Genomic DNA, 24,876 nt, shown 5'->3' on the forward strand with positions numbered 1-24,876 from the left:
ATATCTGAAACTGTGAAAAGATTCTTTTAAATAGAAAACGTCCAATATCCAAATAATGTATTTTTGGTTACACATTCACATATAAAAGTTCTATGGATGAACTCATGAAAAATTATTGCAGGTCAGCGGCGGAGCCGCGTTATAGGGTGGGGGAACCATGGACCCCCTAAGTTTTTTAATTATATATATATAACTTTCAAACAAAAAAATAACATATATATATATATATATATTTAAATAGATAATTGACTCCCCTATCCAAATGTTTATCTTTTCAATACATATTATTATATTTTGCAAGTATTTCGAAATCATAAACTAAATTTTATTAAAAATACTAACTTTATTTAATAAATAGAGACTAATATAATTTCGTATTAATAATTAAATTACAACTATTCTTGTTGTTAAAAGTTACTTAATAGTTATTTTATTCAGTATTTACTATAATTTTTTTATTAATTCATTTTAATTTTTAAATTTTCTTGAGTCTTATTACTTATTCTTTTTAATGGATTTTTTATCTTGACTCTAGCTTTTATGTTTTAATATTTGATTTTATTTGATACATATCTTTCATTTAGCTAGAATAAATACGTCTTATAACATTCTCTTTTATATTTTAATCATCCTTCCAAACAAAAGATCTGTATGTTATCTTAAAAAAATAAAGTACCATCCAAATGTCATATAAAATTACTGTAAAAATTCAATTAATAATTCTTTTATTTATAATGTTGGGTAATTCTTTTGGTTTTTTTAAAGCATAAATATATATTTGTTCCACAACTTCTAAGTATATTGAGTAAATGGGGTTTACCCTTAGACTAACCCAACCAAACTTATAATTTTATATTTATAACATATGGCCTGCCCTTAGTGACATTCTTTGACTCCACCTCTGTGGGAGATTTTCTTTTCTTTTATTTTTATTTCTTCAAAATCACCTTATTTGTGTCAACAACCTCAATGGCTATTCATAAACTTGTTTGCTAAACTCCCCACTTTCACTTCGACTAATATATTGCAACAACCATTTTTTAGCTCCCATCTCACTTCCAATTCTCTCTTTCTAGTCAAATGCATATCCGCTGTCAAAAAACTCCGAAGAAAATGTTGCTCGGCGATCTACGAACTACCAATCTATTTGGCATCTCGAGTTTATGTTAGTCACTGCGAAGCGAATATATGGTAACACTATTTTGTGAAAAACAAAGTTTTTAATTAATAGCTTTTTTTTTTTTTTTTAACGCTGAATTTGATGTATGGAAATTATTTGTATAGGGAGAGAGATATGCAAGACAAGTCAATTAGCTGAAAGAATAAAAGATTAAGTAAGAGTAATGCTTGGCCAGAAGGAGACAGATAAAGTAGTCAACTTGAGTTGATTGATGTGCTGAAAAGTCTTACCACTTTGATTTTACCACTTTGCGGTGGAAATAAAAAGCATATTGAAGGTTTTACATAGTAATAACATTTCTCATACATAGAAGAGTAGAGATTTGTATACAACGGCTACTGAATTTAGACTTCGTAGACAACATGGGTATTTTGTACCTCAAGGTAACTCCAATTCATGGTACTATTAGCTTTTAGTATACCTGTCAGGACCCGTCCAGAATTCCTTTCCGGAATCCTAGACAAGCCCTGATCCCAGGGAAACCCTACCGGACCCTCTAATAGAAAATCCAGCAGAGCCTCCCCTAAGGGATGGACTTACCACAAATTACCTGCATTGAAAACACACTTCTATAATCACCTCCTTATTCCTCCCACAAAACTACAAGTTGTTCCACAAATTACAGCACTTCTTAACAACAACAACAGTCCAGTGCGTAAATAAAACATAAGTGTCCCAATAGTATACAGAGCTTTAAAAAGTGCTAATCAACAGAAATACAACAAGGATGAAAGAAATAATACACTGAAATGAAAAAGTACAGAAGTACTTCTCGAAACACAACAGCAGCGGAAAACTTGGTTCGCTCCGGAAGAACGTCTACCACCACTTGCACCTAAGGGAACGGAACTTAAAAACGTGAGATGCTAATCATCTCAATGAGTGACCCTAACTACTGAACACTTTTAATGATAATAAAACAATAATAATAATAATTAAGGGAATTGAATAAATACCAACAATTAATAAATAAATAATGACAACTGTTGGAAATAATAATTTCCCTCAAAACTCTCACCAATTGCACCGTTTGAAATGTTCCCTTTTTAAAACCTTTTCACAAAACCCGATGTACGTACTTCCCGAAAACCAAAGGATTAAACCATTTGATAAACAATAAATAAATAAATAAATACCCCAATATATAATTAAAATGTAATAAATTATAATAAATAATTTTTGAACACCTTTGGGGTTTAAAACATTATTTGCAATTTACACTTGACGCACCACACCATATACCGTTGATGCCCTCGGATACCCAGCGTCCCGAGCACCGACTGGCGGGGGCGTTGAAGAGAGAAACCTGCAAACGGCACTTCGGCGTCTCGACAGTACCGCTGCTGAAACCATCTCCCGGCCAAGGAGGGGGGTGGCTGTGGCCAATAACAAACTTGTCTGCCCACAGTCCAATGGCAACAACTGGAGAAATAATAACCGCGCGCTACCACGTGTCCATACACCGTAACACCAATACTGTATGAGTGCGTCTAAAAATAAACATTATTAACCAACCGTACCGTTTTCCAAAATTACCGTGGGAAATACATTAAATTCTCACACTTACCATCCCACATATTTTTATTTAATAAACCGGTACGAAACATTGATAACCGACAAACCACAATTTTCTCAAAATACGAGATGCAACCATAAAAATATCGCGGGCATAATTTATAAAATTTAAATAAATATTTTCGTAAAATATTTAACCCAATTATGCCCAAAAAAAATATTACTTAAAACCACGTACAATTAATACCGAAACATACTTTGCTCATGCATAATAAATTAATTAAACCGCAATAAAATTCATAATTAAATCGCACCACATGAGCATAATTGAAATACTAATTTAAATACCAATTAAACATAATTAATTGCCCAAAATAATTTTTGAAGGTGGGTCACTCACCTTGAGCGCGTAAATCAACTAAGATCCTCCTCGGGATCAACTCCACCGCTCGTACGCGCACCTAAACAACCACAGTGTACCAACCAAAAATATTAATATTTTATTCGGATAATTCCCAAATGGGTACCCGGGGAGCGAACACTAAACGATATCTAAAAGTTACGAGTTATATACCGAATCGAAGCTCGAGTGATGAGAATCACTGATTCGGTCTTACTTTTCGGTAATCGGACCCGACGGGGTCGGAATCTCGCCGGAAAGCTTTTCGGATTTCGGTTCCGCAATTCTCCCAAACCGTCGCGAATTGACAGAAACGGATGCCGGATTCGGGTTTAAGAGATCAAACACAGTGGACTGGGGCCGGCCGGGAGACTGGGTACTCGCCGAAACAGTAACTTCCAGCAAGCCGCCGCGGTCACCGGCAACCGTCGCCGGCGGCGGCGCGTGCGGTGGCCGTTGGCTGGGATTTTTTGCAGATTTGTAGATCGTGGGGAGAGCAATCCAACAGGACCGGTGGTGAGGCAAACGGAGGCCGGACGGCGGAGAAATCACGGTTTGAAGATTTCCGACCCCTCGCCGGAAAACACTCCGATCCCGGCGCGTCGGTGGTTCGGTGGCTGTGAAATTTGGTGGGTCGGCCGGACTTGAGGAGGTGGTGCTGGCTAGCTGGCGCGTGTGGCCGGAAATGGGTCAATCGGCGGTGGAGGGAAAAAGTCGCCACCGATCTTTGAACGTCCGATCCGGGCGCGTCCGGCGGCCGATCGCCGTGAAACTTTGAGGTTTTGCCGGAAATGGGGAGGGGAACCTTGCTGGCCGGTGCATGTACAGTAGATCGGCCGGAAAATTTGAAAATCTCCGGTGGCCGTCGGACTTTCTCTCTCTTTCTCTCTCTTCCCCGAGAATTTTATCAAATAAAAGCCACCGTGTGACACTGTTTATGCCACGTGGACCAATCAGAAGCTGACACGTGGCGTCACTGTGCACTTAAGCCAGATATAATAAAATAATACGATATCCGGCGAATTTCAAACGTCCATAACTTTTTAACCAAACGTCCGATTCAAGCGTGCCGCTAGTCTATAAACTCGTATCGACGAGTACTTTAAAACCATACAAAGAGTCAATACCAAATTACACCACAAGAAAAAGTCAACTTCCGGCACCTTTTGGACTGTTTGTACCTCAACTTATTTTGCCCATAACTTTCAAACTGTAACCCCGTTTTTGACGTGCTACTAGTCTACTAACTCGGGGCATCATGCACTTCGCCACGGTACCCTGGTCAACTAGAAATTCCAACTGGAGCAAAAAGTCAACTTTTGACCCGCTTGGTCAACGGTCAACCTCGATCAACGTGCACGGATTCCGGTGCGATTTGGGACGGGGTGTTACAATACTAATTAATTAATTAATTAGACAATATTTAAGGTTAGCCTAGTGAATGGACTACAATGGACATTTAACAATAGTACATTGCAAAAGTAACGCTTAAAAAATACTATTTAAGGATCATATTTTCATACTTACAGTTTATATGATTCATTTTCAATTGTATAGATTTATGATGTTTTCAAAGATGAAAAAAAAATTAACTACATGGCTAAAAAAATCATGAGAATGTTTTCATTATATAAAACTTTGAATTATTCCATAGAAAGTGCAAATATTTTAGAAAAAGCAAGAGATTTCTCAACCAGAAATCTCAAAGAATAAATGGAAAAAAATAAAAAAATAAAAAAAATAAGATGAAGCCTGTGTATTAGTGTGAGACATGTATTGGAGCTGCCACTCCATTGGAGGGTTCAAAGATTAGAGCATAGGTGGTTCATTCATACCAGTATATGAAAGGAAGAAAGATATGAACCCATTATGCATGAGCTTTGCCAAATTGTATTTCAACGTCGTGCAATCTAATCATCAGGAATATTTGAAACATGCATCCAGATAATTATGAAAACAAGCATGAAAGTAAACGGTTCGTTCGTTCATTTGGACCGGAGTGGATAAAATTTGTCCCATGTTTGTTTGTTAACATTTTAACAGGGAAGCTCTAACAATATCCAACCCAACAACTATGTATTAATAAAAATTGGACTATTGGTGCTACGTGGTTGGGGTCTAAATAGAATGGAAAGGGATTAATTAATATTGATTTAAAATTACTGAAATAACAATGGGATTAGAGATCGACAGGATCTTAAATAACTGTACGGACTCAACGTCTAGGACTGCTTGAACATCTTTACGCCCCGTAGTGCCCGAAAGGCCCTAGTGTCAAGATACCTCTGAAACGACCTTGAAGCCCAGTGTTGTCCGAACTGGCTAACCATTTGATGAGGCCCAAACAGGGCTAACACCTAGTATCGCCCAAACTAACCCAGCAGCCCTAGCACCCAACAGACCCAATGCTCTATATCACCCAAAACAGGCCCAACATTTGGGATAGGTCGAACAATCCCAGTGCCTAAGATCGCGCAAACGGCTTGGTGCCCAAGATCGCCAGAATTTAAATTAATATTTTAAAATTTAGAATCTAAATTTTTAAATATTTGATATAATCTAATTTAACTATTTCGATATTAATCCCATCGTCAACAAACATAGGATTGGACAGAAACATTCATTCCAATCCTGTCCTTGCCAGTCCAATCCCCAACCCATCCTACACTAGCCTATCCAGCCTTCTTTAATCTTGGCAAACAAACAGGCCCAAATATGAATTATAATATATCTCAATTATTTTATTTTTTTGGGATTTCTATTTGGAAATTTGATATACCTTTCCCTTACATTGGTATCAATTAAGAAATTAAAAAAAAATAATACATGAGAGGATTTCACATCTGTTACATATATATATATATATATATCTTAAATTTTGACTTTTGAGTTATATATATATATATATATATAGACAATTCTGGTATAGGCTTCATTTTATGTGTGTATATTATATTAAAGGTGGCGGAGTAAGCACTCGCCTTGGAGAAAAATTGAGTTTTGCAAGGGACAGGTTGATGGAAAGTTTCCTATGGACGATGGGAAACGCATATAAACCTCAATTTGGATATTTTAGGCGCATATGTACCAAGATTAATGCACTAATCAGTAATCACAGTTATTGATGATGCATATGATGTTTATGGTACTTTGGAAGAATTGGAGCTTTTTAGTAATTAACTATTTAATTATGGATATTCAATTAGCAATTGATTAATTTTATTATTTGATCTTTTATAAGTTTAGTCTGAAATTATGTTATTGGGTTATAGATGGGATATAGATGCAATGCACCAGCTACCAGCTTACCTGAAGATAGTTTCTTTACTCTTTCACAATTCAGTTAATGAAATCGCCTTTGATGTGCTTAAAGAACAAGGACTTCACATCATTCAATACCTCAGGAAAGCGGTACTAATTTTTGTTTAAAAATTTGTAATTTCATGGTTAATCATTTTTAAATATTTTGTTTTACATAAGGCTATCAAATTTTTTCACAAAATTTTGTTAGCCAAATGAATTCACATTTACATTTTTATACATCATTTGTTCAACAAAACTTGGTGAGCTAAGTAGTAATTTTAATGTAATAAAAATATATTTTCAACATGTATCCGTATTAATTTTAAAATTAAAAATCTAATTGGATAAGCGACAATCTTTTAATATTTGTTACATTGATTCTTGAATCTCTCTGCTGATGTTCCATGCTGTACTAATCGGTATAAACTGTTGGATCAGCGGACAGATTTTTGTAAGTGTTATTTACAAGAAGCAAAGTAGTAGTACAGTGGTTCAGCAAAAAAAAGTAGTAGTACAGTGGACATACTCCAAGTTTTGAAGAATGCATGGATATCAATATCAGCTCCTGTTGTATTGGTCCATACCTATTTCTTTGTTTCAAATCTAATTACAGAAGAGGCTATGCAATGCTTGGAAGAGTACCCAAAAGTACTTATTTGGTCATCAATGATTTTACGACTTGCTGACAATTTGGGAACATCATCGGTAAACAAAACTATATCATCTGTAAACCCAGTTTTTCCATTAACTGGGTTTAATTTGGATCTTTAGAGATACTAATAAGGGAAGAAAAATAAACATTACACATATAGTATACCCAATGTTTCATTATTAATTAACTAAATTTAACAAACCAATTCGGATCCAAATTATATGAAATATAATGATTTTTTTTTCTTACTGTTTAGTCTTGTTTATTTTTCGTGCAAGATCAAGTCTCTGCCCAACACAATATTTCTTCTCATCCTTTTTTTTTTTTTTTTTATAATTTTTCGTTAATCTGTGCCTAACACAATATTTCTTTTCATCCTTTTTTTTTTTTTTTTTTCGGTTTCTTGTAATATTCAGGATGAATTAAAAAGAGGTGATGTTCCAAAATCAATCCAGTGTTATATGCACGAAACTGGTGCTCCAGAAGCTGATGTTCGGAAACACATCAAATTTTTTATTGGCGAAACGCGGAAAAATATGAATGAAGATGTTAATGCGAATGGTTCCAAACCGAGAGTTTTATCAGAATTGCAATGAATCTTGCTTGAATATGGCTCAATGCATGTACCAACATGGAGATAGACATCGTATGCCGGATAGAGAAATAAAAGACCGTGTTTTATCATTGCTTATCGAGCCCATTTCCATCTAGCTAAACATGAAAGAGAAGTAATGGAGTGCTTGATGTATTAAATTTATGCAAATTAAAGATCCAAAATCAAAGCTAGGATTATTATTATTATTATTATTATCATCAATCCAGCTTCTTTTCCCTATTAATAGCACGAGTTGTATTCGTACAAATATTCGATCTGTATAAAATTTATAAATTGATATTTCAATGTTCTTCCTGCAGTTTTAATAACATACGTCTACTATGTTTTGATTCTTATATTACAAGGTTTCACGGTTGTTATTTTTCTATTTATTATTTCGTTTCTTTTTCTTTTTATAAATGACCTATCATGCATGTGTCAGCAATTTTATGCGGGTGTACATGATTTTGTTTTGCTTTGCATATAAATATTAGAAAACCCACATTATAATTTTGTACCTTTTGTGTCAACTTTTTGTGATTTCAAGTTTTTCAATTTGTAAGAAATAAAAATAAAATTTTTATAAGTTCTAATGATTAAGATGATAATAATAATAATAATATGGTTTATAGGTTTATTTTTAATATTAGTGTTCAATTTGAATTTATATATTATCATAGCATGAATTAAAAAAATAAATAAATAAGCCTAAAAGCAAAAAAGGTTAACCTATTTAATCCTCATATGTGTGCCATCACTCCCTCACATAATTCACTAAGCACCACTCATATTATATACCCATACACTAAGGATTCACTCCCTCACATTAAGCATCAAGCACCACTCTTATGGACAGCCAAACCCACCCCAGGTACCCACTAATCATAGCCCAAGGTATATATACCCCATAACACCTATTAACGTGCTTATAGCCCATATTATATACCCTATGGCACTAAGTAGCACAAATGACGATTGAAATTCCACTAGTAGGTTAGCCCAATGAAAATGGTAATCCAAACTTTGTAGATACCCTTTAAATTTGTTAAACTAATCAATGTGGGGACAAAGGTACATACGAACATTTGGGCTGTCCCAGATTAAAAAAAAAAACCAATCATCCAGCTCATAGATTTTAAGCAACGGGTGTGTACCATGTTTGTTTTGTTTTGTGTTTAAAAGAAGCTTTATGGCATTGCTCTGTTGTTTTTATTGGTTGAAATATGTGGGGGAGTGGCCCTTTTTTTTTTTTTTTTTTTTTTTTAACAAGAATGTCGCCTTCTTGTTAAGTGGGCTTAAAATGTTCCTATCGTTGCTCCTTGTATGGGCCTTTTCGGACTAGTTCGAGGAAAATTTCCACACAACAAAACCATTTTTGTCCATTTCCTGGAAATTGTTTTCTGTTCATGGTTTAAAACCTTTTATATCTTTTTAATTTCTAAAATAATTCAAACACTTTCTCATTGATATTGATTATTATATGAACTAACCCTTGAGCATCAGTAATTTGTTTCCTTTTCTTTTTTCAGAATAGTAATGTGTTTTCTTATTGTATTTTAAAATTGAACTTAATCATCGTATTATTATTATTATTATTATTATTATTATTATTATTATTATTATTATTATTATTATTATTATTATTATTATTATTATTATTATTAAAGAGTGCAAATTAATGATTTTACATGATTAACATTTTTTTTTAGTGGCAAAAAGCATAAAAGTCGCTACATGCTAGTTGCCAACTTAGCCCAAATTTTTTTTTTTATAAAATAATAATAATAATAATAAATCCTGCTAGGCTTGTCACTCTCTTTGAATTTAGGAAACAAATAATGAAGAAAACAATGAAAAATAAATAAAAAATAAAACGCAAATATTTTTTTTAAAACTTTCACCTTTGAAAAAATAAGTGCTGTAAACAAAAGTAAAGTATATCCCCATATTTTGGCCAACATAGAGCCGATCCCATATCTTATATTTGTCTATGAGATCGTTTGATTGTATCTCCCCAATAAATAGCGGGGAAAGAAAATATAAAACGTAAAAGTAGTTTGCTTGTAATTGAAATTTCAATTATTCATTGGTTCCTTCAAGTGAAAGCGGAACTTAATTTCCTCTGTTTATTTGTTTATTTATATATATATATATATATATATTGTATTTTTTATATTTTTGGCATTAAAGAAAATAGATTTAGTACAAAGTGAGAATAATGCTTTGCTCTTCCGAACACGGCTTACTCCTAATGAACGTTGGTTCTCACGTCTTTTCCTTAGGTTGGAGATCTACCAAGAAGACTCTTATTAGTTGGAAGATTAATATCCCATCACTGTTTTCTCAGGTAAAATCCAAATACAGAAATGATTAATATTGATGAAAAACATTTACTATTTTTTTCCCAATTAACAAACAAAAACAATATCTATAATATATATATATAGTTTTAATATAATTAGAATTTATAGAGAGAGATTGTAAGGGACATTTATTTACAATCCTTCTCTAAAAATTGTTTATCATATCAAATATATATATATATATATATAGGCTTGGCGTAGATTGAATTAAAATTTGACAAAAAAACAACAAAACGTAGAGCATGGGAAAGTTTTATAATTCGCTTCCATAATTTGTATAGATCCGTAAGCCAGGCACATGAGGTTGGGCCAGAGACAAAAGCAACGAGAATTTTGGGTTATTCAAGCACCAAGCCGAGCACTGCTCGTGGGGAATCCTTATCTCTGTTCGCAAAATGCCAATCCCTTTGGTCGGAACCTAAGAAAATAGCCATACACTTCATATTATTGTCTATTTCTCTCGGTATAAATTTGATCTGGAAAACTATTTCCCATTTTAGAATATAAAACATGGTTACCTGGCAATTGACATATTTTAAGCATTATCACATTTTTAACAACTTAATATCTTTTCTTATAAATTTCGTTATTAATTCATAGATATAACTATTATCAATTTATTTAATCAAAATTGAAGATGAATTCATTTATAACAAAGTTAAAAATTAAGATCGTAATTCACTCTAAAATTTATCATATTATCTAAATTACTTATTATAAAGTAAAAGATAGTTCAAAACCAAATCTTTATATATATATATATATATATATTTACTATATAAATTTCCTAGTTAGCTTTACAAAGAAAACATATAATACAAGGTACAAGCCTATAATTATTGAAGTTTTTCTTTTTGGCCATTTTCTTTCTTTTTCCTTTTCCAAACTCGAGCCTGGACACGGGGGACATAGCAAGAATAGCTAGTGCCATATTGACAACTACCTCGGCCATTTTCTTTTTCTTGGTTGATTGAACACCCTCTATTTTATCTCCTTTACAACATGGTGTTATAGTACAATCACGAGACAGAGAAAGACAGAGAAGCTCCATGGATATTGATTTTGCGTGTTTTATGGTGCATTAATTTACATGAGAAAGTGAATATATGGTTTTTTTTTTTTTTTTCCTTGACTAAGAAAATAAAATGTCGAAGTCGTCGGTCAATTTCATTTGTTTTATTATTGCGCTACAACCAAAGCATAATTGCTTCGAACTATTTTGATTTCCTTGCAAGTTCTATGGTGTTTTTTTGTCAGTCAACGAGCATGGAAAAGTAGAAGATCAATTCTTCGTCAAAATTTGTACACTAGCTTTTTTATTTTTATATTTATTTATTTTTTGTTTAATATCCATGAGTTTAATTGTACATCATATATAGTCTTACCTTTCAAATTATAGAGATTTTCAGAATCGTATATGAGTACGGTATATGGTGTGGAAGAATTAAATATAATGCATAATTTTTTAAAATATAAGAGAAAGTCTTTATTTGTAGTTGCCATAATTAAAGGCAATGAAAAGAAAAATTGCAAAATAAGAATCCGTACAAATGTAAGTTAAACTCTTCTTTTTTTATTAAAAAAATAGAGAGATTCATCTGATTTTTATAAAAAAATAATGAGAAATCAATCCGGAAAGTACACATTAAAAAATGGAGGGAGAGACATACGAAACATAATTCAAAAATGATTTTTTCCCCCGCTCTCCCTGTTCTAAATTCAGAAAGAACGTAATAAAAACATTTTAGAAAAAAAATAAAAACAAATTAAAGAAGGAAATTAACCAAAATTAAAACATAAAACATTAATTCCCTAAATGAGTCATTTGTCATATATTACATATGGCACCCAGATTGCCATCAGTATCTAATATTAGTATATTGCACACGAAACATGTTAACATCACTACATAACATGTCAAAATTAAACACTAATAATAATGAATAAATAAAATGCTTATAGTAAGACCAATTATTTGACATCTGTTTGTACCAATGTTTTCGGTCTAAAATAATAAGGAAGCAAAATGAAAAATATCTCATATGGATTAGGAGAAAAAAAAAAAACCAATTAGGTTTTAGAAATGAAATATTTTCAAATATCCGATATCGAAAAGAAAAAAATTTGTGAATGGCTTCTTTTACTATATATTGAAGCTTTATTTGTTCATCGAGGAGACACCTCAACTTTTATTACACCTTTTTACACTAAAACAATTCTCTCATTTTTATTTTTAGTTTTCAACAGCTTATTATTTGGTTATAACCATTTAATTTTATACTGGTTTTTAGACCGTCCATTTTATTGGTTTTAATTTTTATTATTATTAGTATTGTTCTGATATATTTTTCTTAGTTGATTAAAATTTTTTAATTATTAAAGTATTAGAACTTTTTTAATTGTTTGTTCTCTGCAATTAAATATATTCATCTGATTTTATTTTATTTTTGCAATTGTTATTATTATTATTTTTTCTATTTCTTTCAATCCAGAAAGTGGCACGCTTGCACAATCAGAGACATCGGTGTTGAGTTTTTTTCCAACAACATCGCTCATAGCTTTAACGGTAATATTATTAAAAAAATAGTTTAATATGACTGAATTAATTACTGATACACGATTAAAACAACAAAAGCCATTCGTAATTGTAACAAACATCTAAATAAAACAAATAATATTGCAAATTCAATCGAAATTGAACAATTAATATTATATATATATATATATATAGCACAAACAACAAATCAATCTTTATCAGAAATTTCCAATTAAATAATGAGCAGCAGTATTGGCCTTTCCTTTTACATAAGAATAAACAAAAACCTAGAGGAGTCAGCTGAAGCATCATATTCATGAGAGGAAGACGTTGAGCTATAAATAACAAACCAGTCATTATATGTATGTATAAATATAAATTGGAAAAGATGAAAGTTATGGCACTAAATTTTCTCTATTATTTTTTCTCTAGTGTTTTTTCTTTTTTCTTTTTTTGGGTGAAATGGAGACGTGTTAGAAACTGATAGATCATATAAAATATACGAACTTTATTTTTCCTTCCTTTTTCATTTTTTTTTTTTTTGGGGTCTTGTTTTGTTTTTTTGCCCATCCTTATCCTTTTGGTTTTAAAGGTTTGTGGCCAAGTTATTTGATTCCTTTGTAATTAAAAATAATAATAATAATAATAATAAGTTGTTGGATTCCTCCATGAAGATTTTATAACTATATTGTACAATATTTGATATAGAACTGAATTTATTCATCTATTGTTTGGTGACTACATTATTATATGATTTTATGAAGTTCTAAAATTCAACCCACCCATAGATTCTAAATTGTTTTGAAGGACCTTCCAAACAGGGCATCCATTGGTCAAATGTAAACAAGTTGCCAGGTTGGTCCTCCTAAATAGTGTTTTTTTTTTTTTAAGGAAAAAAAAAAAAAGAGAATTTGTTAATTACTCCCTTCATATAATTTTAAGTTAAAGTTCTGTATCAGGAATTATTTTTTTTCCTAAATTATAAACATAAAAATACCATAATTCATAGAGAAAGTTGTTGATGGCCCCTATTTTAAGGACTCAATTTTGGGACCCCGGCCTCTATTTGTGGCAATCAAAATGTTTCTTCACCAACAAAAATTAAAGGCGAACCAACAAATCCATGCCGGATAAATTGGCAATACCATGTATTTGCATTTTCAATAAAGGGATTATTAAATTCTTGCCCAGCCAAATTTTTATTTGAGTAGGGAAACCATATGATGAAGAAATAAAAAATTAAATTGAATTAAAAATCATTCATATTTTAATTAATATTATAATATATAAGCTAACAACTAAAATTATTCATATTTAAATTCGTTATAAAGTACCTAAGGAAGATAATCTCTTTTTTTTTTTTTTTTTTTTTTTTTTGGTATATGGTCTGATACTCTTTTTTTTTTTTTTTTTTTTCGGATATGGTCTGATATTCTGTTTCTACGAATAAAATTGCAATCAGAAATTTCAGACCGTCTTTCGTAGAAAAGGACGTGGCACAGCTCTTGAAACTACTTCCATGGAAGTATCCAAAGATTCTACAATGGAATATAGTGAAAATGGGTGCGTTTTATCTTCAACTTTCCCGAGGATAAATTGTTCATATTCACTTTTAGGTTGTTTGGATAGAATTAATATAAATAAATAAACTGACACCATCATTGATCAGTTAGACGGATTTGCACCTTCTTGGTTTTTTTTTTTTTTTTTTTTTTTTTTTTTTTCCAATGTTTTGTAAATAGCTACGTGTCCCATTTTGCACTTCTACCTTTTTTTTTTTTTTCTTTTTTTTTTTCTTTTTTTGGGTCAAGCCGAAACAATGTGTTATTTCAAAATATTCAATTACTCCTGCTAAAATTCAATTCAACCTGTCTCTCAAAGGGCTAGTTTCTGATATTTTCGTGAGTACGACCATTTGTGTGTGAGACCCATCAGTATATCAGAGTTGGTAGTTATGCTTTTGGAACAGTAAAATAGATGGATATAATTCTACTTAACTCTCAAAAACAATACCCTTTTTTTTATATTATATATTTGATTTCTTTTTTAGGGTATTTTTAAACCTACTTTGCGTTATCTCAACACTTTTCTTTATGAATCTCTAGCTACGTGTCAGGTTGAATTACCAAATCTTTCCACAAACTTAAGTAGATGGACAGCTTCTCTTCCAAAATATATATTTTTTTTAAATAATAATAATAATTAGCAATAAAATTCCAAGTTATGATTCTACGTGTCAGTTAAGTTATACATTTCAGTGAACCCCACAAAATGATTTTACCTAGGAATTACTCAGAAATAAAAAGATAAATATGTAAAAAACAAGGAAAGGGAAACTTAGGTTGCCCCAGAAAAAACCAGCAAACTTGATAATTAAGCCAATGAAATTTGTAGGACCCAATTCAAAGATCCAGTTATACAATATATATAAATATATATATATATATATAAATAGGTAAACTCTGGAGTAGCTTTTCATATTGATGTTGTCAACCATAACCAATCTCTCTCACCCATAATTGACTTTCAACCCCCCTCTCCAACTAGGACACCTTACCCTCCAATATTAGGCCAATAATATTAATAAAAATAATAAACAACAACAACAATAATAATAATTATTATTATGATCACCTACACATGGATGCACTGAATTTAGATATACCCCCACCTTACAACCCCCTCACCACATCATTCAAACTTCCTTCCTTTACGTAAATTCACCTCCAAGCAAACCCCTTCCTCTTCTTTCTCTCCTACAAAACAAAACCCAATAAATAAAAAAAAGGGAAAAAAAAAAAATTTTCTCTATCTCTTTCTCTGCAATTTTCCTTCCTCATAATATTCATCACCACAACAAAACCATAACACTCTTCTACCTTTTGCTCGGTCTTAAACATGTCGGAAACCAAAAGAGCCCTTGCCGTGCTCGTTTTCCTTCTATCTGTTTCAGTTCTTGTCACGACCCCATCAACTTCCGCAACCGAGACTTTCGTATTCGGCGGTTGTTCTCAGCTCAAATATGCACCCGGTTCGCCCTACGAGTCGAACGTCAACTCGCTGCTCACTTCCGCTGTCAACTCGGCCATGTCTACTTCCTACAACAACTTCACCATCTCAGGCTCTTCCAGCTCCAGCTCTCAGGACACCGTCTACGGCCTCTTCCAATGCCGCGGTGACCTCAACGGGAACGACTGCGGCCGCTGCGTGGCTCGCGCTGTGAGTCAACTCGGGACTCTGTGCGTTGACTCGTTCGGTGGAGCTTTGCAGCTCGAAGGGTGTTTCGTGAAGTATGATAATAGCAAGTTTTTGGGTGTGGAGGACAAGACTGTGGTGGTGAAGAAATGTGGGCCGTCGATCGGGTATGATTCTGACGCGTTGACTAGGAGGGATGCCGTGCTGGCTTATTTGGGGACGTCCGATGGGTCTAATAGGCCTTACCGTGTGGGTGGTTCTGGGGATGTTCGGGGTGAGGCGCAGTGTGTAGGGGATTTGAGTGCGAGTGAGTGTCAGGATTGTCTGTCGGAGGCGATCGGACGGCTCAAAACTGAGTGTGGGCCCGCTGCTTGGGGTGATATGTTCTTAGCTAAGTGCTACGCGCGCTACTCGGAAGGTGGATCTCACTCTCGCTCCGGAAATGGTAAGCTAGTTTGGCCACTCCGGTGGTGGTTTCTGGTTTATTTATGCTTGTTTGTTTATTTGCACTTTGGCCCCAAATCTGTGGAATTCTATCTAATTTTCTAAAAGCGTAAAGACCCCTCTTGAATAATTATGAATTTACCCAACGCCCTCGATGTGAAAATACTAAATTACTTACCTAGCTAATATGCAAAATTTGAAACATGCATGGTAAATTTTGGGTAAGTTCTGATTATGCAAGAACTTTATTGTAAATTCCTAGCCAGCCTCTATTTCCTTTCTTCTTTTTTTTTTTTTTTTTTATGTGGTAATTTTTAATTTTACTTTTGTGTGTGTAATTAGAGTGGTAATGAACATATTTATCTTAATGCTTAGTGACTCATGAGTTTGTGTAAAGTGTATATTTAATGGAAGCACTTTTTCTCATTCACTTACTACCATATATGCCTAGTGAAGTGTTTCCCATTCTATGGTATATGGGAATATTCAAGTGAATTGAATCACATAATTTGATTTCACTTAGAGTGGGTTATGTGCATAATGGGGTTCCAAGATTCTGAGAAATAAATCTAATCCCTTTTGAGTATTTTTACATAAAGCGAATTATTATATATAACATTTATATTTTTGTAATTCACTCATATTTCTTTGCTCAAAGGTTATTCAATTTGGCACTAAAAAAAGAAAAGAGAAAAAGGTGAGAAAAGAAGGCCTTCGAAAATTGCTCTTTGATTTTGACTAGTTGTTTTTTTTAGTTCGAGAATTGTAAATTCAACAAAGAAAAAGTTCGTTGTAAAGTTCATAGTAACCCAAAATTGCAGTCCAACGGGGCAAGTAAGACCCTACTTTGAATTAGTGTCTCATAAGGAACTTGGTGGAAGAATCCAATGCCAAAAGAACATCAATGACGGTCCAAAAATCATCTTGTATATAGAAATTATATACTAATTAGCACCCAATAGACTAGTAATAGACTGCTAAGTGCCCAATATAAACGGTTTGATGAAGCATTAGTAGATAATTTCAGTTTATATATGTGTATATATATATATATATATACACACTAGTTAGATAGCTTCCCCCACCCAAAAAATAAATAAATAAAAAGAAAGAAAAAACACTCATTCATTAGTAACTCAGAGCTAAAATAATGCATGATTAATATTGAGAGAGGTGAGAGCTATACTTGTTGAAATCATAATCATATCGTAATCTCCATTTTCTTGACATGACTATATAAACAGAACTTGACGGGCATGTATGCATTTTCTTTCTCGTGTTCATGTGCAGAAAGAACAAACAAAATTAGCCTTAAAAATGAGTGGCTCTCATTGGTTTTTTTTCCCATTTTAAAGATTCAAAAATCCAAAAAAATAAAATAAAATTGATTGATATATGATTGTTGCTTTATTCTATTTGTTGTGCATAAAGTTAAAGTAAGATGGGATTTTAAATTATTTGATGCTTTTTTTTTTTTTTCCTTCTGGTTGTTGATGTAGGCGAAAATGATAGTAATAATAACGATGAAGAGATTGAGAAGACGCTTGCAATATTAATTGGACTTATTGCTGGTGTGGCTCTTCTAATTGTATTCCTCTCTTGCTTAAGAAAAATATGTGAAAAAGGGAAAGGTACAAATATTATTGCTTTCTTTACTCTGTTTCTAATCCCACTTTTCTTTATGCTTTTTGCAACATGAAAAAGTTTATTAAACTCTTTAATTTTATTGTCATATTTTCTCTACAGGTGGAAAATAAATTCCTGTTTGTTGATAATTCTTGGAATGGACTCTCTGTTTCTCCTAATCCCTCTTTGGTAAATTATTTCGCTTTTTGGTGGCTCTTTCTTTGTTTCAGTTTTTAGCTCTTTAATCCCAACTTTTTCCTCTCCTACTGTTCCCTTTTGAAAGTGTTTCTTTCATATTTCCTATAAAGGATACTTGAAGGTATATAGAAAAGATGTGTATGTTTAAAGCTGTACCTTGAAACCAGTGAAATGAAATTTGCAATAAGAAGGAAAAAAAAAATTAAAAAAAAAAAAAATGCTCTAAGATTCCTTACTTTCCCACACTTCCACTTAAGTTTTGAACAATGTTAGCCTGTTTACCATGAATTTTATTTTGTGCAAATTTTTATGTAAAAAGTGCATTTGTAATGATGAGTTAGTTCATCTTTGCTAGTTTCTTATAAAGAAATTGCCAACTTTTTATTGAAGTTTGGAAATTTTAAGCATTCATTTGGAATGTCAGATTGTATTGAGATAGATTGAACTACTTTAAATTGACTTAAAAGAGGTTTAAAATAGTTTAATTCAATTCAATACATTACAGTTTAACATTCCAAACAAACCCGAGTAAAAGTCGAATTATGAGATTTCAATTGAAAGATCATCTAAGCTCTGTAGTATTTGGATTCTTTAATCTTTTTGACAGTAATGATTTTGTGTTTGCTTCTTTGTCATTTTTTTTTTTCGGGCCATATATTTCTGTTTCTTTCTGGCCTCTGGATGCATCTAACTAATGACTAAATCAAAAGCTGAATTTGAACTATTGTCTCTTACATACAAGTGGGATTGTAAATTGTTTCAATAGATCCCCATATCATATATTTTCATCCATATTTGATATGTATGTGACGGTGCTACAGTTCTCAAATGTCAAAATATTGCAACAAACCTAATAGTTTGTTGGTTGTGTTACTGCAGTATTTCAGCCTTAAAGCTTTCTGTAATCTCTACCATCTGATTGTCTTACTTTTTGGGATCAAATTCAAAGTATTATACACTTTCTGTGATCTGCCAACTCATGTATTGACTAGATTGTCCAGTTTTGAGGAACAACGAATTGGTCAAGAAAAAATGATGTTGGATATTCAAAGATGTATAAATGGTGATCCTAACAATGATTAAGGTCCAAAGTTTCCTCAATTATATTATATATATACTATGCACCTTTTTTTTTTTTTTTTTTTTAGCTCAACGGCCCGACTAATATTTTTTAGCAGAAAGAAACTTTGATTGCATTTAATTAAATAAATAATCACCAGGTTCATGATGCTGGTATATATAGTATCCTGTGGAACGTTGTCTTTTCTCTCTCATCCATTATTCATTTCTTTTGCCTTTTAATATAGGAGTTTTTATTTCTGTCCTAATCTCTACCTTTGTCTCTCTGTCTCTTTATTTTTTGTGTATAAATATTGTATATGTGTCTTCGGCTTATGGATGTAATTGGGGAAGCTGTGAATGATGGAAGCTAGGTAAGAATTAAATAATACACAAATATTTTATTTTAAATCTTTTTTAATTAACAAAAGCAAGAAAGGAGAAGATATGATGAAATCCTGCATGTGACACTGGGACAGTACATAAGATAGGTCAAAAAAATAAATAAATAAATAAAGGAAAAAAACAAGTCACAAAAAAGTGACAAGAAGCATTACAAATTGAGAGGGCAGATTAAAAGAATTTTCTTTGGCAAACGGCAAAAAACACTATTTTAATTTTCTTTGGCAAGCGGCCAAAAACACTATTTTAAGTTAGATGAGAAATATATACAAAACAGAGAATCTTCCATAATTACCAGAAAAAAAGAAGAAGATAAAATAAACCAGAGAATCTTCCATGCAGAATATAAAACATTTCTACCTCCTTCCCATTCTTTGATAATTGGCATTCTTCTTTATTTTATATAAAAATGTATAGCCTTTTCGTAAATGCTGGTCTATCATCTATGTCCTATTATATAAAAGGTCCTTTTAGAAAATTGCTGTGAATTCTTTTTTTTATTATTAAAAAACCAATTTTTCTTGGGTAACAGCACAAATGACTTGTTTGATGATTTATTAACCATTTCTTAATATAATAATCCACTTCTACAATTAAGTTTTTAATCTATTATTAGTCCATTAGATTCAAAATGATATGGATACAAAAGAGTTTTCATAAGTTTAGTTTTCTGCTTACCTTTCGAAAAATTCATATATCGTATAAGAAATTATTTTCTTAAGCTAATGAATTTCTTTAATTCTCTACCCAATATATGTATAGTTGTTAATTTTCACAAACTATTGAAACCATGTTTGGCTTGGTTTTTGAAAAACTATCTTTGATAATGTTTGAACAGTTTGTTAAAAATGTTTATTACTTTTAGAACAGTTTTTTTTATCAAAACTAATTAACTAATAAAATTTTATACTATCTCAAACGGAAGTTCTGTTTAAAAACCATAATCACTTAAAACTTTGTGTGCAAAAGTCTTTTAAAGTTTCTATCCCAAAAAAAAAAAAAAAAAAAAAAGGTCTTTTAAAGTTGGAAGCACTGGCAAAACTACTTTGGGAAATGAGAAGATGGAAGGAAAAACTAAGCGCTCTAGCCTTCCAGAACATTGTCACTCAGACAAAAGAAAAAGCCAGTAGCACTTGAACAATTGTTGCTCTGATTCATATGAAAGTATATTAAAATATTAATTTCATTTTTTTCCAGATAATTACCCATTATAACATAATTGATCATCATTTACGTCACATATTTTTATGCAAAACAGCTTATCTATAATTCCAGCTGCCTGGTTCCCCATTAGCTCTTTTTCTGAGTTGATTATTCTCTTTTGGAATAATCACTGAGGATAAAACTAGCTAGAAACCTCCATAGAGTGGAAAAATAGTGTAGTCAAAAAGGTGTTTCTCATTAGTTAATTAATTAATTATTATATTTACAATCTACCATTAATTCTTTCTACCTGTACCTCTTAATCCCACCTCTCTCAGTATTTTTATTATTTTGTTCATTGACTCAAAAAGAGGTTGTTGTTACATTCGTCAAACTCAAACCTAACCTCGATATATAGTCAATTAGAAGCAATAATTATTATGATATTTATGCCTGGTTAGAAAATGTCTTCAAAATTCTGTCATTTCTGACAAATTAACCAACAAGTCAGTACCAAGTAACTTCCTCCATTTTGCAAAAAACAATGACAGCTGGTTCCCTATTTGTCATTCATTGTCTTGTTCTTCTCACGTGGAGAGTACTGTGTTGGCCGTCCATGGACTTCAGCTTTTGAAAGAGGCAAACACAGTAAAAAGGCAAGGCTATTGAAAATTTGAAATATAGCCAACCCTAGCACAAACTTAAATTATTCATTTGAAGCTTCCCGTAAAAGGGATCTCTTTCCTGATCATTGTGACTTTTTATGTAAGAGAGAGAAAATTTATGGCAGATTGTAGTGCCAACAAACCCCGAAAAATTATATCCTTTTTGATAAACTCAAAACGACAATAACTATTGTGCTTATCCTCAAAATAAGGGTCGATCAAAATCACAAAAATTCCATTTAACATATGTTCAAAACAAATAAATAAAAGATATTGAATTATATAGATAAGGAAAATATTTTAATGGATTATGAAGTTCACTAGACTTCACTGCATATAAAAATGAGATTATATCTTATGTATAATAATGAATAGTGTATAGAGATTTTGTATGTGAAAGAGATGGGACAGGTTAGAGAGTAGGTACGTTGAGGACAGTGTTAGGGTGGGAAACATCTAAGAAGGCTACAATACCACAGTACATAAGATTCCTGGCGGCTTTCATGGGCTGTGACCACAAAAGGGCAAGCATGATAACCTGTTTTTTAGCGTATGGTTTGGTGCAATAATTATATATGGTTAAGATCATTATTGTCCAAGTGATATGGTCACAAGTTTTAGAGGAATGACACTTTGTCTCACAATAAAGTTGAGAAGACCTTCAATTGCCACTGCAAATTTGCTAAATGAGTTTAAAAAATTTACAAATATATCTAGGAGGGTAATAAGTAATGAAGATTAATCCAATATTGGTCCCACAGATAGATTCCTACCCATCCATATCCCCTAGTTTACTGTTATTCAATCAAAATTTTGAATACATCATTTTAGTTATATTTTGTATAAAAATTTTATTATTTATCATTATTAACGACAATCATCAATTTATATAATAATTTTTAATTAAAATATTTAATTTTATTATTTTTTATTTTAAAATAAATAATTTTATGATAATTATTTAAATTGTCATTTAACATATGATCATTCAATAATAATAACAAATACTATTTTTCTTTGCACAAACCCAATTAATTATTGAATATGCTATATCATTCTCTCTCTTATCCATTTAAATTTGTCTCTTGTACAATATAATATCATATACTTATCCCATTTAAATTTGTCTCTAGTACAATATCATATCAAACATTTATCCCTTTTTATCTTGCCCCTCTACTTTTCTTATGTCATTTTCTTTTGTATTGTTTAATTAAAGTAGGAAGTGGAATTATCACATTATTCCTTCACAGCTTTTGGAAATACATGTTCTCGATTTTTAATCGGTTCTCATAAATCATATATATGACATGGGAAGATCTCGGTCTTATCTTTTAGGTTTTTCCATTCTTTGCAAGTTAAATAGGTCCATCAAATAATCTACATGGGACTATCGTTCTAGAGGCAACCCAATTCTACAATTCTTATTATTCACCATGACATCCTCGAATAAAATTACAAATATTCAGTTTTAAACTTATATATTTCTTTTCTTCAATTTTGTAAAGCCTTTCTCTACGGACTGCCCATTGTTTTGGACACCTGTAAAGTAAAAAATGATAAAGCATCTATTTGAACGTGTGTTTATCTTTATACCCTCCGTCAAATTACCAAAAACCACGAAATTCTAAACTTTTCTTTTGAAAACTTGAAATTCTTTTAAACGACAGCAACTAAAAAAGAAAATAAAGTGTAGAATTTTGAAGAAATTTTGAAATTGTCAAATAAACAAAAAGGGCAAAAAGAAAAAAAGAATTGAAGTAAAAGGACTATCGTGCCAACTTGACGAATCTGGAGGCACCTAGCGTCTATAGATGAAATTAACGTGTTACATGGAGTACCTCATTAGTGAAAACGAAAGACTAATATGGTAGCCCACAACCTTTAAAAATGGGCCTCCACTTAAGATTTGCATAAACATTCGTTGTGCTTAGGCTTTTTTTTTTTTTTTTTTAATTTTTAAATAAGAACAATTTTCATACTGCATATATTTATAAGACTATTTTATAAAATCGTGTCCTTCCAATCTCATTTAACATGCTCATTCAAAATAAAAAAAATATATTTTGTATACAATTCTTAGAAAGAAAAAAAATTGTGAAAGTCATAGAAAATTAAAAAAATATATTTTGTATACAATACTTAGAAAGAAAAAAATTGTGAAAGTTATACTTAATAAAAGTGAAAGAAAGCATAGCATTTATACTTCCTGAACACAAGTTTTGTCCTCTAAAGGACAGTTTAATAATATCTAATAGTTTAATATCACATCTTAGATTTGACTAGGGCTGGGACTGAAAAACCTTCCTCCCCTAATTTGAATTAAAAAAAAAAAAAAAAAGAATTACAAGTTTGAGTTTTTTTTTTTGGGGGCCAATATTACAAGTTGAAGTTCGTAATTTATCCATATTTAAAATAATAAATAAGTAAATAAAAAGTGCGAATCCAAAAAAAATGGTTTGGGTTTATAAGCCCAAATTATCTATGTAACCCAGAGTTGAAACTTGTTTGGGTGAAAATGACTGGAGCCCAAATCAGCCCAAGACCATAAACTGCATAGAGTTGGGCTGACATTCAACTCTGGACCAAAAAACCACAGGAATTTTCGATACGTGACGCTACAAAAATGAGCCAGGTGTCGACAGAGAGACGATAAACATAGCCACGTGTAAGGGATTCGTAAATCCATTGGTCAACATATCAATACCTCCATTGAAGCCCGCAGTACGCTCTCTCAGTTTCCTCTCTCACGAAGCAATACCAAAATAAATTTTATTCCAAAAAAAAAAAAAAAAAAAAAAAAAAAGGGAAAAAGAAAACCGACACAGCATTTCATTCCACAAGCTCAAGTAACGAAGAAATTCTTCATTAACTTCCACCGTCTGAAAAATAACCACTTCTTCAAAGATCTAGGGTTTTCAGAGACAAAGAAGCAAAAAAAATCTCCGGCAGATATGGCGCTTGAATGGGTTGTGTTGGGCTACGCGGCTGCCGCAGAAGCGATCATGGTCCTCCTCCTGACGATCCCGGGACTCGATGGTCTCCGAAAGGGTCTCATCGCCGTGACACGTAATCTGCTCAAGCCTTTCCTCTCGATTGTGCCGTTTTGCCTCTTCTTGCTCTTGGATATCTACTGGAAGTACGAGACCCGTCCCAACTGTGAGGCCGATTCCTGTACCCCATCTGAGCATCTGCGACACCAGAAATCCATCATGAAGAGCCAGCGTAATGCGCTTCTGATCGGCGCCGCTTTGATCTTCTACTGGCTTCTCTACTCCGTCACCAGCCTCGTCGTCCGGATCGAGCAGCTCAATCAGCGAATCGAGCGGTTGAAGAACCGGAACTGAATTCATATGGGTTTGTGTTCAAAAAAAATTTCACATGGATTTAGACGAATTATGGAGTAATTTTCTTTTAATTTTCTTTTCTTTCTTTTTTTTATGTTCTTGTATGTTGTTTTTTTTTTAGATTTTTATGTTTTTGGATGCTTTTATAACATGATAAATTGCTTTAATGTTGGATATTTGGAATTTTTAGTTGGGATTATACTGCATTGCGTTTGAAATTAATCGAATGTCAAAGCTACTACTGCATTTTGCA

The 24,876-nt window shown here is 32.2% G+C and overlaps 2 protein-coding genes and 1 pseudogene across 4 annotated transcripts; all 3 read left to right on the forward strand.

The window, feature by feature from the left end:
* Nucleotides 1–1,343: 1,343 nt before the first annotated feature.
* On the forward strand, nucleotides 1,344–7,761 carry LOC107429261 ((-)-alpha-terpineol synthase-like; annotated as a pseudogene).
* Nucleotides 7,762–15,242: 7,481 nt separating this feature from the next.
* On the forward strand, nucleotides 15,243–19,131 carry LOC107429279 (plasmodesmata-located protein 6). Of its 3 annotated transcripts, XR_007237627.2 has the most exons (4): nucleotides 15,248–16,184; nucleotides 17,683–17,814; nucleotides 17,930–17,998; nucleotides 18,887–19,131. XR_007237627.2 is itself a non-coding variant. In XM_016039937.4 (3 exons), exons 1-3 carry the CDS (start codon nucleotides 15,443–15,445, stop codon nucleotides 17,938–17,940), a joined length of 885 nt encoding a protein of 294 aa, XP_015895423.2. In that variant the 5' UTR covers nucleotides 15,248–15,442; the 3' UTR covers nucleotides 17,941–18,396. The 3 variants fall into 3 exon arrangements, 1 of the variants encoding a protein (XP_015895423.2); XR_007237628.2 differs by lacking the exon at nucleotides 17,683–17,814 and having other exon boundaries at nucleotides 15,243–16,184; XM_016039937.4 differs by lacking the exon at nucleotides 18,887–19,131 and having other exon boundaries at nucleotides 17,930–18,396.
* Nucleotides 19,132–24,034: 4,903 nt separating this feature from the next.
* LOC107429264 (uncharacterized) lies at nucleotides 24,035–24,876 on the forward strand. Its single transcript, XM_016039918.4, has one exon. The coding sequence runs from the start codon at nucleotides 24,231–24,233 to the stop codon at nucleotides 24,621–24,623; it is 393 nt and encodes a 130-aa protein (XP_015895404.1). The 5' UTR covers nucleotides 24,035–24,230; the 3' UTR covers nucleotides 24,624–24,876.

This window comes from Ziziphus jujuba, chromosome 12, assembly GCF_031755915.1.
Source record: "Ziziphus jujuba cultivar Dongzao chromosome 12, ASM3175591v1".
NCBI classification, from domain to species: Eukaryota; Viridiplantae; Streptophyta; class Magnoliopsida; order Rosales; family Rhamnaceae; genus Ziziphus; species Ziziphus jujuba.

What these genes read in the sequence shown, in the direction of transcription:
- LOC107429279 (XM_016039937.4), top strand. Translation starts at nt 15,443, where the DNA reads ATGTCGGAAACCAAAAGAGCCCTTGCCGTGCTCGTTTTCCTTCTATCT. An exon ending in TCACTCTCGCTCCGGAAATG is followed by an intron (nt 16,185 to 17,682) that starts GTAAGCTAGTTT and finishes TTGTTGATGTAG; the next exon opens with GCGAAAATGATAGTAATAAT.
- LOC107429264 (XM_016039918.4), top strand. Translation starts at nt 24,231, where the DNA reads ATGGCGCTTGAATGGGTTGTGTTGGGCTACGCGGCTGCCGCAGAAGCG.